The 13,712-nt window shown below is 36.3% G+C and overlaps 1 protein-coding gene across 2 annotated transcripts; it reads right to left on the bottom strand.

Annotated features, from left to right (window-relative positions):
• Positions 1 to 494: 494 nt before the first annotated feature.
• Positions 495 to 12,571, bottom strand: LOC121956995 (splicing factor U2AF 65 kDa subunit-like). 2 transcript variants are annotated; one of them, XM_042505457.2, is made up of 11 exons: positions 12,417 to 12,571; positions 10,258 to 10,432; positions 9,868 to 9,971; positions 9,374 to 9,525; positions 9,148 to 9,264; positions 7,914 to 8,052; positions 7,750 to 7,829; positions 5,128 to 5,250; positions 4,956 to 5,042; positions 3,265 to 3,507; positions 495 to 2,932 (listed from the first exon to the last, which is right to left on the bottom strand). In XM_042505457.2, exons 1-11 carry the CDS (start codon positions 12,463 to 12,465, stop codon positions 2,801 to 2,803), a joined length of 1,401 nt encoding a protein of 466 aa, XP_042361391.1. In that variant the 5' UTR covers positions 12,466 to 12,571; the 3' UTR covers positions 495 to 2,800. The 2 variants fall into 2 exon arrangements, with proteins under 2 accessions (XP_042361391.1, XP_042361393.1); XM_042505459.2 differs by lacking the exon at positions 4,956 to 5,042.
• Between the last annotated feature and the right edge of the window lie 1,141 nt (positions 12,572 to 13,712).

Genomic DNA, 13,712 nt, shown 5'->3' with positions numbered 1-13,712 from the left:
GTCAAACAAGCCTGTTTGTTAATATTTTCGAAGTGTAAAAGAAATCTCTAGATGTGTATGCATGTATTCACCATTTATTTTGTAAGTTTTAACCGGAAGTGTAGGTGTTATATTGTGTCCTCCTTGACACTTAAAAAACGGATTTTTTTTGTTTGTTTTTTTTTACTGATTATTACCAATACTGATAGTACTGTTTGTATTTGTAACATCACACTAATTATGTCAAAAATAACTGTATACATGCTGATATAAATGATGATTACTGATATTAACAACGTGTGTTAAATTATTGTGGCAGTGCCTCACAGTGACCACTGGAGGACAGTGAACACTCATGTTTCTACATACAGCTACACGTCTGACAGAAACACCACAAACACTGCTGAAAACCTTTTATAAAGTAAATACTGTATTGTATAAATATGTATTATCACTAAACCAACATGATATCTTCTCATATCATGCAAAAAAAAGTCCCAAACAGACTGACAGTATAGATGCAAGCATTTATTCAAGGCAATGGCAGTGGCAGGGGTTTGTACAAACTAAAAATGTTTTCAATTTTTTGCCCTTCCAAAAACGTATAAAATACAGTGGCTGTTGGTTGAAACATCCCACTGATTACACTAAAATACATTTGAAACAGAACATAGTGTTTGGTGCAGCCTGTGTGCAAACCAGGTAACATCCAAATGCATCTCACATCCCAGTTTCAGGCAAATGTGTTTGGATAATTGGGCCTGCAGTTTTAGTAAGATACAGGTTATTTCATAATAAATGAATGCTTTCATTTTATACATTTTCTTTGACAGATCACACAAAGAATAAAGCTAAAAAAAAATCATTCAGCATGATATCTGCAAAACTTAAAGGTGCATTTAACGTGTGCATAACTGCCTTATTTTTTCAACAAGACCATGAAGACAGATTTGATTTGTTATTCTGATTTTGGAAATAAGTTGATGACTATTGCTGATTAGAGGGTCACTATTGACCATTTGTTAAGCCCCACCTTCTTAGTTTTGTTGCTATGTCAGTTTTGTCATTTCTGCCACTAGGGGTCTCTCAATCAAAACAATAACAAAAGACGGCCTTTGATGATGTCAAGAAGTAGTGTGGAATGATGGGAATTGTTGTCTTTATCGTTAAACAACCACCACTGCCAATGAAAATCTGAAACAATTCAGGCAGAAATCATATTTACTGACAAGGACATGTTTAAAAGTGTAATCCACCTTACATTTAGTCACATTTATTCACATTATGTCTTTCATACATTCCTCCTAGGGATGCTAGCTAGCCATGACATTTAACTTGTCTCAGTTTTGGTCTAATAAACAGCAAGAGAGTGAGAGCTGGCAAGGAGCAACTGAACAGCTCAATGTTCTGCAAGCCGCTCTACACTGAAATAAGTTTCTACCCATTTGAAATGGTAAAAAAATCAATGTGTCAGTCAATGTTGATAATTTGGCAGTTGCAAAAAGAAATCAATGCCTGAGAAACACTGTATGTTGTAATGTCATAACGTTGCTGTATGTATTGTTACTGTTCACATTAGCTTACTGTACCCATTAGCTTACCATTCGCATAAGCTTACTGTACATATTAGTTTATTGTCCACATAAGCTTACATACAATTAAGCTTACTGCACACATTAGCTAATCATACATATTAGCTTGGTGGCTGGCTTGTGCCACTGGACTGAGAAATATGTCAATAACTTAGGTCTCTACAGAATTACTATAGTGTAAAAAAGAAAGAAAAAAATCTGTATTACTGTTTTTGAGTAAAATTGTGTAACAATGAATGATTTGTAATAAGGTATCATCTGCATCATCATCACACAGCAGAAATACTACCTAGCTTGCTAACTTAACCTTTGACCCCACAAATTAGCTAGCATTAGCGATATGCTTCTTGCCTTTGGAGGCAATGCTTAGTTAGCTACTGTAGCTATTGAGCTAGTTCTGGTTTTGTAAAAGCATCTCTTCCTGCAGCCCTAGTTATGTTTGCTGAGCCATGAATGGATAATCACTGTTCACAGAGGAGGGGCTTAACAAATGATAAACAGCTGTTTGATAAAATGTTTCAACCAAGACGAATCATCTTTTTGCAGATCATCTAATTCAAGTAGCTTCCAGTATGCATGGCCGATTTAATATATATTTCTTTCATTTTAATAGTTAATATTTCATATTTACAAAACGACCACTAAAGCCGTTTCCATAAGAAAAAAAGAAAAAAAAAGTTAACATTTGGTCTATGTAAGCAGTGCAGGTATTAGCATCATATATGTTTAAGGAACATTAATATGTGACACACAGAGGAAAATATTACTTTGGAAAAATAAATAAACAAAACCTTTTTTCTCTCATAGCCACACAATAAATGCTATGATGAATTCTTAAATCTAAAACAATGAATGTTTGTGCTCAGGAGGGAAATCTAAACATTTGACTGTTTTTTTTCTCACATAGTGCATACTTCATACGACAGCTACTCTGGCATTGTCAGGCAGTATTAGTTTAGATAAGATATATGTCACATTCATTCTACTACAGATGTAAAGGATACTACAGTATTTCTTGAATTCATAATGAGATCAGTTCACTGTGTGGGTGTTAAAGCTAAAGCTGGGAGTTAGATATTCGGTGAAAAGACACACACTGCAGTCCAATTTTGTTAAGTAGAAGACGTAATAAAACAAGTCTTTTCTTGGACGTGTTCACGACATTCAGAGGAGTAAAGAAACTGACTGAACCCAAGCTCACCAACAGAAAGGAGGACTGGTCTGTGCTTTCAAAACTCGTGTCTGTGATACATGTCTGGATCGTAGTATTTGGTGACCACCACTCTGTTGGCAAACTTACGGCCGGTGAGAGCTTGCATGGCTTTCTGACAGTCTGCTGCAGACACATACTCCACAAAGATCTGAAATAAAAAACAGTTGGTCAGATCCTGAATGGCAAGATGAGCGAAAGACCTTAGAAAAACCGCATGGTTTTTATTCTGTACTTCAAAACCCACTCAATGTCTCTTTCATTCTTGGGGTCTTTATATATTCTTTTATCTTTCCTTTTATATCCTTTTTATATTTTATACCTCTTTTATTGTTTGTTGTGGGGGTTTCTGTCCTGTTTTTTGGCTGTACAACATGGCACTGAGCTGCTGGAAACTTGAATCTACCGATGGAATTAATCAAGTTTCTTTCTGTCTGTCTACCTACATACCTAAGTTGTAAACTCTGTAGATACGAGGCTCACCTTTCCACAGCCGGGGACTTCCACACCATCAACGGGTCGGGGAATCTCAATGGAGCGGACGCTGCCGTACTTGCAGCACTCTTCACGGATGTCTTCCAGGATCTCCTCGTAGTCCTCGTCATCCACCAGCTCCTCGGGCATCACCATGTTGAGAAGGCACAGCACCTCAGTGGGCATGCCAGAGTTCTGCAGCCTCTGAAGCCCTGGGACCTGCAGCGTCACCGGGGTCTCTATGATGGAGGTCTGCAGAGGAAGGAAGAGTCATACACATCAGCTTAGACTGTTTGGTTTTTATTAAATAAGACTGTGGTCCAGACTCACAGTCTCAGTCCCATAACAAATATATTTCCCATAAAGCCTGCTGATTCCCGCCCTCCTCCTCCGTCTGCCTGTTACTGTATCTTTGGCATTCCGGCAAGTGGATAAACATGCTGGAAGTCATTTTCCACTGACCTTTCACTCCCGCCATCTGCCACTGTGAGAAAATCAAGCTCCTTTTGTGCAATCAGAGATGATCGAGTTTGTTGACAGTTTTTTACCAACAGGCCCTTTTCACAGCAGACATTTTGACATGTAACAGTAGGAAAAACACAGGTACAAATCCTCTGTTTTCTGAATTCCATGTAATGATGCTTGTTTAACAGCACAGGCATGATTGTCTTGCAGGGATATATTTCCTTTTTCCAGGATATCTGGGATTTCTAACCACAAATGAAGTCTGATTTTAAAACATATATTTCAAAAGAATATAAAAATAATAAGAGATGTTACAAAAGAAAACACATTTTGAGGTGTTGAAGTATTTCAGAGCATATTCTTTCATATGTTTTGTTTTTTGGGGGGCATATATGTTTCTTAGTGCTGATGTTTCTTGTTTCTGTGGTGTGAGCTATGAAATCAGTTTTCTCGCACATCTGCACACAACGCTCCTTCATAGTCAAACTTTTGTAAAATGTCTGGTTGAGCCACTTTTTTAAACTGTAGGCTCGTTTTAACTTTTATTTACAGAATGCAAAGTCAGCTTTGTGGGCATGAATTCTAAGAAAAAATTGCCGTATGGTGAACTGCATGTTGCCATTTAATAAAGAGACTTATCTTATAGAGTCTTAGAGTCGTATTATTCTTATAACAGCATGGTGAACTTCTTTTAATACCACAATCACAGAAGGCAGCTCTGTTTTAGTACTTATTCTGTCCACACACGCAACAATCCTGGTTTTAGTACACTCCCATAATATTTTATATTGTTCACCCTGCTGCCATCTGGCAAAAGATACAGAAGTATCTTCTGCAGTACCACCAGACTACGGAGCAGTCTCACTCCCCAGGCTGTGAGACTCATCAACTTTCCTTCTACTACAAATGATGTAGCAGGATTTAAGGACAAATTACCTCGTATTTATTATTCATGATATAAAGGGTCCACTGCAATATGACAGGCTTGTCCTGCCGTTAAAACAAAAGAAGAACTTTGTGTTCTGCTCATAATCTTTCTTAACATAAATATTAACAAGATAATAAATGAACAAGTTATTCAAAACGAAAAAATCCAGGGCTTCTGCTGGGTTTCTTTTCCATGAAAACAGGAGTGTATTTTATCAAAAAACTGGATATACCATGATGACTGTCACTGTCAAACCTGAGCTTTTCCTGCTGTTATCTCTATGGAGCATGACATTAAAAGGACTCACAGGATTGGCGTTTTTAGCTCCCACACTCGCCCTTTGGACTATCAGCTTTTTGTCGCCCAGTTGCATCCCATTGAGCCCAGCAACTGCCTGACAGAAAAAACACACAGGCCTCGAAGTAACAACCAACACAGCTTAATAACCTCAGAAACTGTAAACTCCACATAATCGTTACCTGATCAGTGGCGCTGATGTCTACGTATTCGCAAAAGGCGTAACCTTTTGACAGTGACGTGGCACTGTCCTTCACAAGATTGAACGCTTTGAGAGGCCCAAACGATGTCAAGAGCTCCTTTACCTGCAAAGAAGAGTCACATGTCGAAATGTGAGACTGAAAATTCAATGTGAACATGCAGAAACCTACAACAAAGTCAATTCTAAATGTCATACTCACATCACTGTCTATTTCACAACATGGTTATTAGAAACAAAACATATGCAGTAAAATAGAAATTCCTTTGTTTGTTTGTATAATTGTGCATGTTACAAAGTTTGCATTGCTAAAAAAATAGAAAGACGAGACAGCAGTGCATAAAAATGTCTTTTGAAGGTTAAGAGAAGACGTGAAGAGCTGATGATGCGGATCTGAGCTACATCTGGGGATCATAAAAATAACTTCCTGAGATCATCTAAAGTATCACTGAGGCAAAGTTTTAAATATGCAAATGATATTGAAAGAGTATAATGATCTTATATTCAAAGTTGGAAGTATTTTTTTTATGACAAGCTGAGAAATAAAATGGTGCAAGCTGAAACATAAAAGATCTTCGATGTAAAAGATTTACTTTTATTGTATTTTGCCAGCTACAGGCAAATACACTGGTTTGTTTTTGTTAACACAGTTTGACAATATGTTTTCTTACCTTTAAATTAAAAAGCTGAATGTGCCCCCCCAAAAAACCCACCACCATCAAAAATAACATCCCCAAGTCTTAATGATCAGGCCTTATCCCCCCAAATCCCTGGGTCTTAAACGCGCTCCAAAAGCATGATGGGAGACAGAAAGTAGCCAGTAAGGGAGCCTGCTGGCTGGGAGTGTATCCGTGTGAGGACCAGAATGTCTTACTTGCCTTGTGTTACATGTTGGCATGGCAGCAGTAGATGAGTACTACTGAACAAATTATGAGCGCAGACTTAACGATCTTACAGGCCCCTAGCTGGGGACAAAGTGGGGGAACAAAAATGAAAGAGCTGTGAGTATCAACGCAGTGGCAAGTGACTGCAAGAATTAAAAAATAAAATAAGTCATTGAATAATATACATCAGGCTACATGTGCTTTGTAAGGTAGTTAGAGAGACAGAATTCACTGTGTAATACAAAACGTTTACACCACCTGCTCACCTAAGAGCGGAGATGGAGCTGGGAAACTGTTTAGTCTTTAAAAAGTATTAGACTCAGTTGTGAGTGAAGCCTATTTTTAAGCAAATGTTTACTACAACTTTTTATATTCTCAAAGAAAAAGTCCACCCATATTCTTTTATTAAGGATTTATTTCAAGTTCAATTCATTTCTACAAGATCCATTGGCAAAAATATTGTTGTCAGCTTTTGTTTAGGAAGTCTTTAAAGTTAAACTTTATTTTTTTATTGTATCGTGTTGATTAAAAATAACCTTTTCTATGGGGCCCGGAAAGACCAGGGGCCCAAAGCAACTGCTTATATTGCTTAACAGTTACAACGTTACCAATACATCTGCAATAAGCTACAACTGGCTGATATATCAGTCTGGCTCCAACTGTGAGCAATTATTATTATCTGATTGATTGTCCGTCAGTCATTTAGTCTATGACATAAAATAAATGGAAAAATAAAACAAAACGATTTTAAAAAATGCTCAAGATGTCTTCAAAATATTCATTTAGTCGGAAATCCAAAGATTCTCAATACACAAAGATATTAAATAGCAAAAAACAACATATTCTCTTGTTTGAGAAGCTAAAACCAGAAAATATTTGTCAACTTTGCTATGATAAGGGACTTTTTAAAAATATTATCAAAATGTACTGTCATGGTGTAAGTTTTTCTGCTGGTCAGCTGATCATTTAGTCAACTGACTGTACAGCTACTGACCTATGGGGTGTGTGACAGCCACTCTATTTTTCAAAATAAAAAAAATCCTGTTCTCTTAAGGTGGACTTTTTCTTTGATAACATTGATTCAAATGAATGAGGAGCAACACTCAGGCCTAAACACCACAAAGAAATGAAAACATGTCAGTTTATCAGCCTCTTATGTAAATATACTGGACTTTGCTTACCGTTCTTTAATCAGTTTGCTTAACGTGAGAAAGGTATAAGCAGTTTACTTCATCACAAAAAGCCTTTTTATAATATTCATATATTATTAATGGCAAGATATGATTAATATTTGTTTAATATTGATCAGATAGTTTGAGAAAAATTACGAGAAAAGCTAATTATCTGTAGAGGTTACCCATTGTGAATATTTAAAAAAAAATAGATATAGATACATATTCATTAATACATATTCACAAGTAATCACAAGTAATAATTAAATATGAACCTATTTATGTTTTTCCTATATTGTGTTATTGTTAACTTATATATATATGTATATGTTCTGGGGTCATGTTTTGTGTCTGACAAACATTCAACTTTTTTATTTGAATTCTCTAGGAAGACCTCTCTACCACAACACAGTTTTTTGATTTTTCATGTCATAAAGAGATGTAAAACATATTTTGTGCTAAGTTTGAATTGCGACAAAAAACCTCAGCATGTGAAAGAAAAATGAGGAAACATGAATGCACCTGTTCGGTCTGTTTTCAGTTAAATACCTGGTCATCGTTAAGGTAGTTCGGCAGGCCTCCTATAAACAGTTTGTGGGGGGAATCGGGAACGACTGTGGAGACGACGCCTGCAGAGAACAAAAACAAGAAGAAAACATTTTCACTATCATATAATAGAATATGTCATTACTTCATATTAGTCAGCGACAAACCTGGGACGTGGAAAGCCGGCTGCTCTGAGATACCAGGTAAAGGCCGATAGTCGTGAGGTCTTCTAATCTTCAGGGATTGGCCTTGAAAAATGATTCCATCAAAGGCCATCGCCTGCGTCGTCTCATCCACAGACCGAAACTAGAATAGAAAAAGGCACTGAGAGGTCTGCTTTCCAAAAAACATTCAATGAAATCTGCACATTATATTAATTTGTTTACATTTCTCTTATAATCAAATCATATGATGAGAACAGGCTTTTTAAAATCCAATATGAGAAAATACAGTTTGTCTGGGTAATGTGTTAATGCACTGTTTTTTTACGCTTACATTTTTGAATTATTTGAAAATTGAAAAGCAATTGTTATCATGACTGCGCTTTCTCTTTCACTTATTTCTAGTTGTGTACTCTGCATTTCTCATTACTCAGTTTACTATATTTTATTTCTAAAATTTCAATTTTACATTTATCATAAGAATAGGGTTAAACAATTTATACAGAGGACACTAACAGAAATAAAAACAAAAAAAAATGCAGTTTAATAAATGAAACATTGTGGTTGTGTGTCAAATCTTGAAATAGCTCAAAATAGCAAAAAAAATAAAAATCTCTATAAAATAGTAAATTGTCTGTTTATGTTTCATTTTTTTCAAATAGATTAACATAAATTTGCTCATTATGCTCATTTTCAGGTTCATACTTTTATTGTGGGTCTCAACCAGAGCATTTTACGTTTACATGATTTAATTTAAAGAAACACTTTTTTTCCCCTCATACTGTCTGTACTGGAGCACCAGTATTCACGCTCTGTCTTAGTGCCTGTCTCAAAACAGCCCAGTCTGCTCTGACTGGTCAGCTTTTTCTGGTCTTCCATACTTATGCATCTCTGTATCATCATCACAGCCAGGTGAATGACTATTACTTTCTGCTTTGAAAAATTACAATCAAGTCTTTTTGACCAAAATCTTGACAACCGGACATATTTTAGCAGGAATCTGAGGTTTAGCATACAGCTGCATGTAGCAGTGTAGGCTATATTATGTTCATTTTTGGAGTAACGTGCCTGGAGCAGATAACTGTAAAAAGAAATCTGTCACAAGCTGACATCAAAAAAATGGTCACTTAGTCCAAAATGTGAAACTATTCCTTAAAATACAGAATTTATGGAGGTAGCAGTAGGAATATAATAAATAACAATATACATTACTGTAGGAAAGCAAAGATTTTATACACACCTCAAGGAAAGCGAAGTTTTTGTCCTGATTAATCTGCACAGCGAGCACAGGGTTGCTGGGAGCTTGTGAAAGGCCTGCAAGCCTCATCTGGGCGTTGAAGAACTCTGCCATGGACTCCTGAGGAGGAAGACAACAAACAGCATGGCTGGAGACACCATGAACGTGTCAGTGTTTCATATAAATATCACAGCTCCTGGAATAAACAGGAAGTCAAAGGAGACTTTACTTCAGTTACTCCAAAGGGAATATTTCCAACATAAAGGCGTCTGGCTTGTCTTGTCATCTGACTGCCAACTATGGGCACTTGTGTTGGAGCTGCAGCCACTCCAGTGGTGGTGGACGTCGCCAGCAGAGCTATTGTTGGTATCTGCCCGGCCGCTGAGGGAGAGAGAGGAACATAAAACACTTCAGCTACAACGCTGTTTGCTTCTGCAAACTTTGCTCCCTTATTCTATCACAGAACACTGTAAAGACCCCTGAGAGGAAAACGTTAAAATCGGATGATTCTCAGGCAAGTTCTGGGGTGACTTTGTTATGGCTCCATGAAAGAGTACAAAATATGGGGATTTTTGGTGAATGTGAACCCTTTTAGAAGCAGAACTACAGCCTTGTTCAAGTCTGGATACAAGTTCAAAAACGTGAATGCTCCATTAATCCCTGTAGGTGCTGAAGAAATCTGACACAGGGACTACACAAGCAAAGAAAGAGTGAGATAAGTACCTTGCATAGCTTTATATTGCATTGGTGTGATGTGTTCAAAGCCAGGAGGAGGCACATCCCAATATTTGCATGTCCTTTTCTTCCTTGTTCGCCTGGGAGAGTGGCTGGATGCAGAGAAATTGCAAAATAAAAGAGCAAGCGTTATATTAACGGTGGAAATTTGTGTGCAATAAGCCCGATAAAACAGCTCTAAAAACCCTCTGTGCAATACATGTTCAACACCAAACAGCAGACAGACACAGCTAGAGAACATAGTGGAGCATTTCGCAACCAGAGAGCCAGACGCTTCTCTCATGAGTAAGTGGGATGGACCAATGACACACAGGTGTATTTTCACAATAAAATATTGTAGTAACGAGCTGGCTGGTGCTGCAGCGCTCACCCACAGACCTGTGCTTCTTGTGGTCTCGGGAGGAGCTCCTGCGGTCCCGGCTCTTGCGATCTCGGCTGCGGCTTCTCTTCTCTCGGCTGCGACTCCCTCGGTCCTTGCTCCAGCTGCGATGCTTGTCGCCTCGGCCGGGAGATCCACTGCGACTCCTCTTTTTGTGTCTTTCTCTTTCTCTCTCTGTGCAGAGAAAGCAATAATTACTCTATTTCTGCCAATAAACATAAAAAATAATACTGTATATAGACTAAATGATTCATTGACAGAAAAATAACTTGAAAAAAAATTGATAATCACAGCATCTCGCTTATGCATGCTTTATGCAGAGGTGGAGTGCAACTATACATTTACTCAAGTAAAATACTGTATTTAAGTATTTTGGATTTCTGGATCTTTGCTCTAAAACTCTACCACATATCAGAGGACATTACTGTACATTTTACTCTTCTATATTTTCGGACAGCTATACAGAAGTGGCTTAAGTTTTACATACAAAACATAAATTAAACATAAACCTTAAAAAATAATATAGGATATTTTCTACAAATTTGTAAAATAGTTTGTCAGGCTTGGGGAAGTTGTCATTTTTCTTTTTTATTTATCAATTAATCATTTATTAATCCAGATATAAATGGCAGACTGATGGATGATGAAAATAGTAGTTAGATCCAGCCATACTATATATAGTATTACTTGGTTATTCGTACTATTTACAGGCAATTAAGATTATGATACAACAATAAAAACATACTTTCACCTGCTCAGGAACTGTACATGGAAATTAGTAGCTAAACTGGTGCAAAGCATCTCTTCTCTTTTCTGAGATTTATGTAATTTTGAACATGGTCCCTGATAAAAAACCTAACTGACAGATCTGTTTCTTTTTTATAATTACTGAAATGACCTTGAAATGACACCTACCATAATTACTCATTTCCTAGCACTAACTGAAGGTTATTACATTTTTGTCATCCCACAAGGTAAAAAAAATGCTCTGATTCCTCTGTGGAGTGAACAGACCACTGCATCATATTTCCTTGTGAAATCTGACAGTTTAATGTGGCTGTTCTTTTATAGCAAAAGGGAACGTCTGGTAGAACATGACTTAAGACTTTAGGAAATCAATAAAAGAGGTGCTCCTCATTTCTGAACAGATCTGATCCACCCAGTAGCTCTGCACTGATTAAATGTCAAGTTTTAGATGTAGTATGTTTCCTACTCTATTTTCTTTGTGTCTAGTCTGGAAACTTTACTCTTTCTGCTGTTTGTTACTTCTCCACCTCCCTGAACTTAAGTTGACTATTTTTTTCCATAATCAGTTAGTCAGTCATAATCAGTCTGTTATTTTCTTAAATAATAGATTAATTGTATTGATTTTTAAATTATCAGGAATTGTAGAAATTCCCTCATAATGATGTACTTATTCAATTGCTCTATCCAACTCAAGGTCCAAAATGCGACTTAAAGGCTATTTTGCATTTTGTTCTGTTTTTAATTACATAAAACAAGGAAAATATATATAGAATATTCTCACTGTGGAGAAGATAACACTATGGAATGTTTGGAATTTTTGCTTTAAAGAAAAAAAAATCTTTTAGTTGCCACTGATTTTTTCTAATAATTGAATTAATCGATCAATCAATTCACCTCTACATGAGTTGTACTGATTAGTCGAGATGTCAGATTTTTTTCTGTAAATATTACCAATATTGCGTTGCAGCGATTAACAGTAGATGCCGAATTGAAAGGTACGTATTAATGATTCAGAAAATGTTACATTAAGTCATGTCTACCCGTACGTATCGTTGCAGGAGAGGAACACATTATAAAAAGGTGGAATATTTGAATGGAATTTCGCATCTAAGTGGCTCGCGCAGGAGAGCGGCAGGTAAGTTGAGCGTGCACTCTCACCGGCACCCAGACTGCGTTCACTGATGTATGTGTTTAGCGCTATAACGTTAGTGGTTGCACGATGGGGATGAGATCACTAAGCATCATGTTAATTATGCTAACATAAATTAGCTGAGTCATGTGGTGGAAAACTACACGCTGAAGTTGCTGTCGGGTCGGCTTATTCATTCATAAAATAATCAGGGGAGCTAGCGGTTTGCACTGTGCTAGCTTGAGGACCAAATTGGGGCACAGACAGACCGTTAATACTTACCCTGTCGATTCTCGCTCAGCTGTTTCTCAAATTCCTCGAAATCCGACATAATACCGCTTGTCTGGTTGTATAAAAATATAGCAGGTCTATCTTGTCTAAGGGGAACGATAAACCAACCAGCTCTCTGTATGTCAGTGCAGCAAAAAACACTGAAATTTCAGCGGCGTCAATGATATACACAACATCCGGTGACAACCTTCACAATAAAACTACTCATACGTACCTGTTTTTTTTTTGTTTTGTTTTTTGTGACAAGTTATGCCCCACCAGACATAATTGAAAAGTAAAAACCAAAAAATGTTTTGCATTTTTCAAAAATGACCGAAACGACAAATCAATCATAAAAAAAAGCTGCAGATTAAATTTCTTTCAGTTGACTATATGTAATAGATGGAGCTCTTTTTGGAATTCAAAATGATCTTAGCCAATACAAAAGACCCGGATACAATTTAAAATGATAAAGGATGAAACATTAATACATAAAAAGCTTGAGGGTAAATAAATTGTATATGCCTACACAATTAAAACACAATTATGTTTTGAAAAACAAAGTAGTTTTTAAAACGTTGATTTAAAATCAAGATTTCAGCCTTTTAATAAAAAGTTTATTTAAAATAAAGACAAATATTTGCTTTCAAATACAAATAAAATAATAATGAAAAAGTAAAAAAACAAACAAAAAAAAAACACTTTGTTACATGAACTTCTCTATAAAACCTGGCTTTTTTTTTTTTTAGGTTTTTATTGTGAAGATGCCAGCTTCTGGTCACGTTGTCTAATTTTTATAACTTGATTGACAGAATTTTCGAGCCTTTAATTTCTGCTCTCTCTCTCTCTCTCTCTCTCTCTCTCACACACACACACACACACACACACGCACGCACGCACACGCACACACACACAGACATAGCCCACGTATGGGCAGTTCATAATTTTTATATATACATATAGTTGAGGCAAAAATAACTTTTTCAAATGTTAAAATATTGCTGCATAACAAGAAATACTCATGAACTATAAAATATATTAATAATGCTATACTGCTGCAGATGAGACTATCCAGTACAGTGTAATGTGTTCAAATTTACAGCAATATTGCACTGCTTACATATTCATAATAATTCATAATATAATACATGTAATATTTTACATTCTAAAAGGGGCCATTGTGCATAATGAGTACTCTTATTTTTGACACTCTAAAGATATTTTTTATAATCGTATTTCATTAGGCTACATTTACTTTTAACATTTACTTTTAACATTTTTAATGTTAAAAGTTAACATTTTTAATGT

Source organism: Plectropomus leopardus, chromosome 18 (assembly GCF_026936395.1).
Source record: "Plectropomus leopardus strain MGB_pleo_1.0 chromosome 18, ASM2693639v1, whole genome shotgun sequence".
NCBI lineage: Eukaryota > Metazoa > Chordata > Actinopteri > Perciformes > Serranidae > Plectropomus > Plectropomus leopardus.
This window is presented reverse-complemented; position numbering and strand designations above follow the sequence as displayed.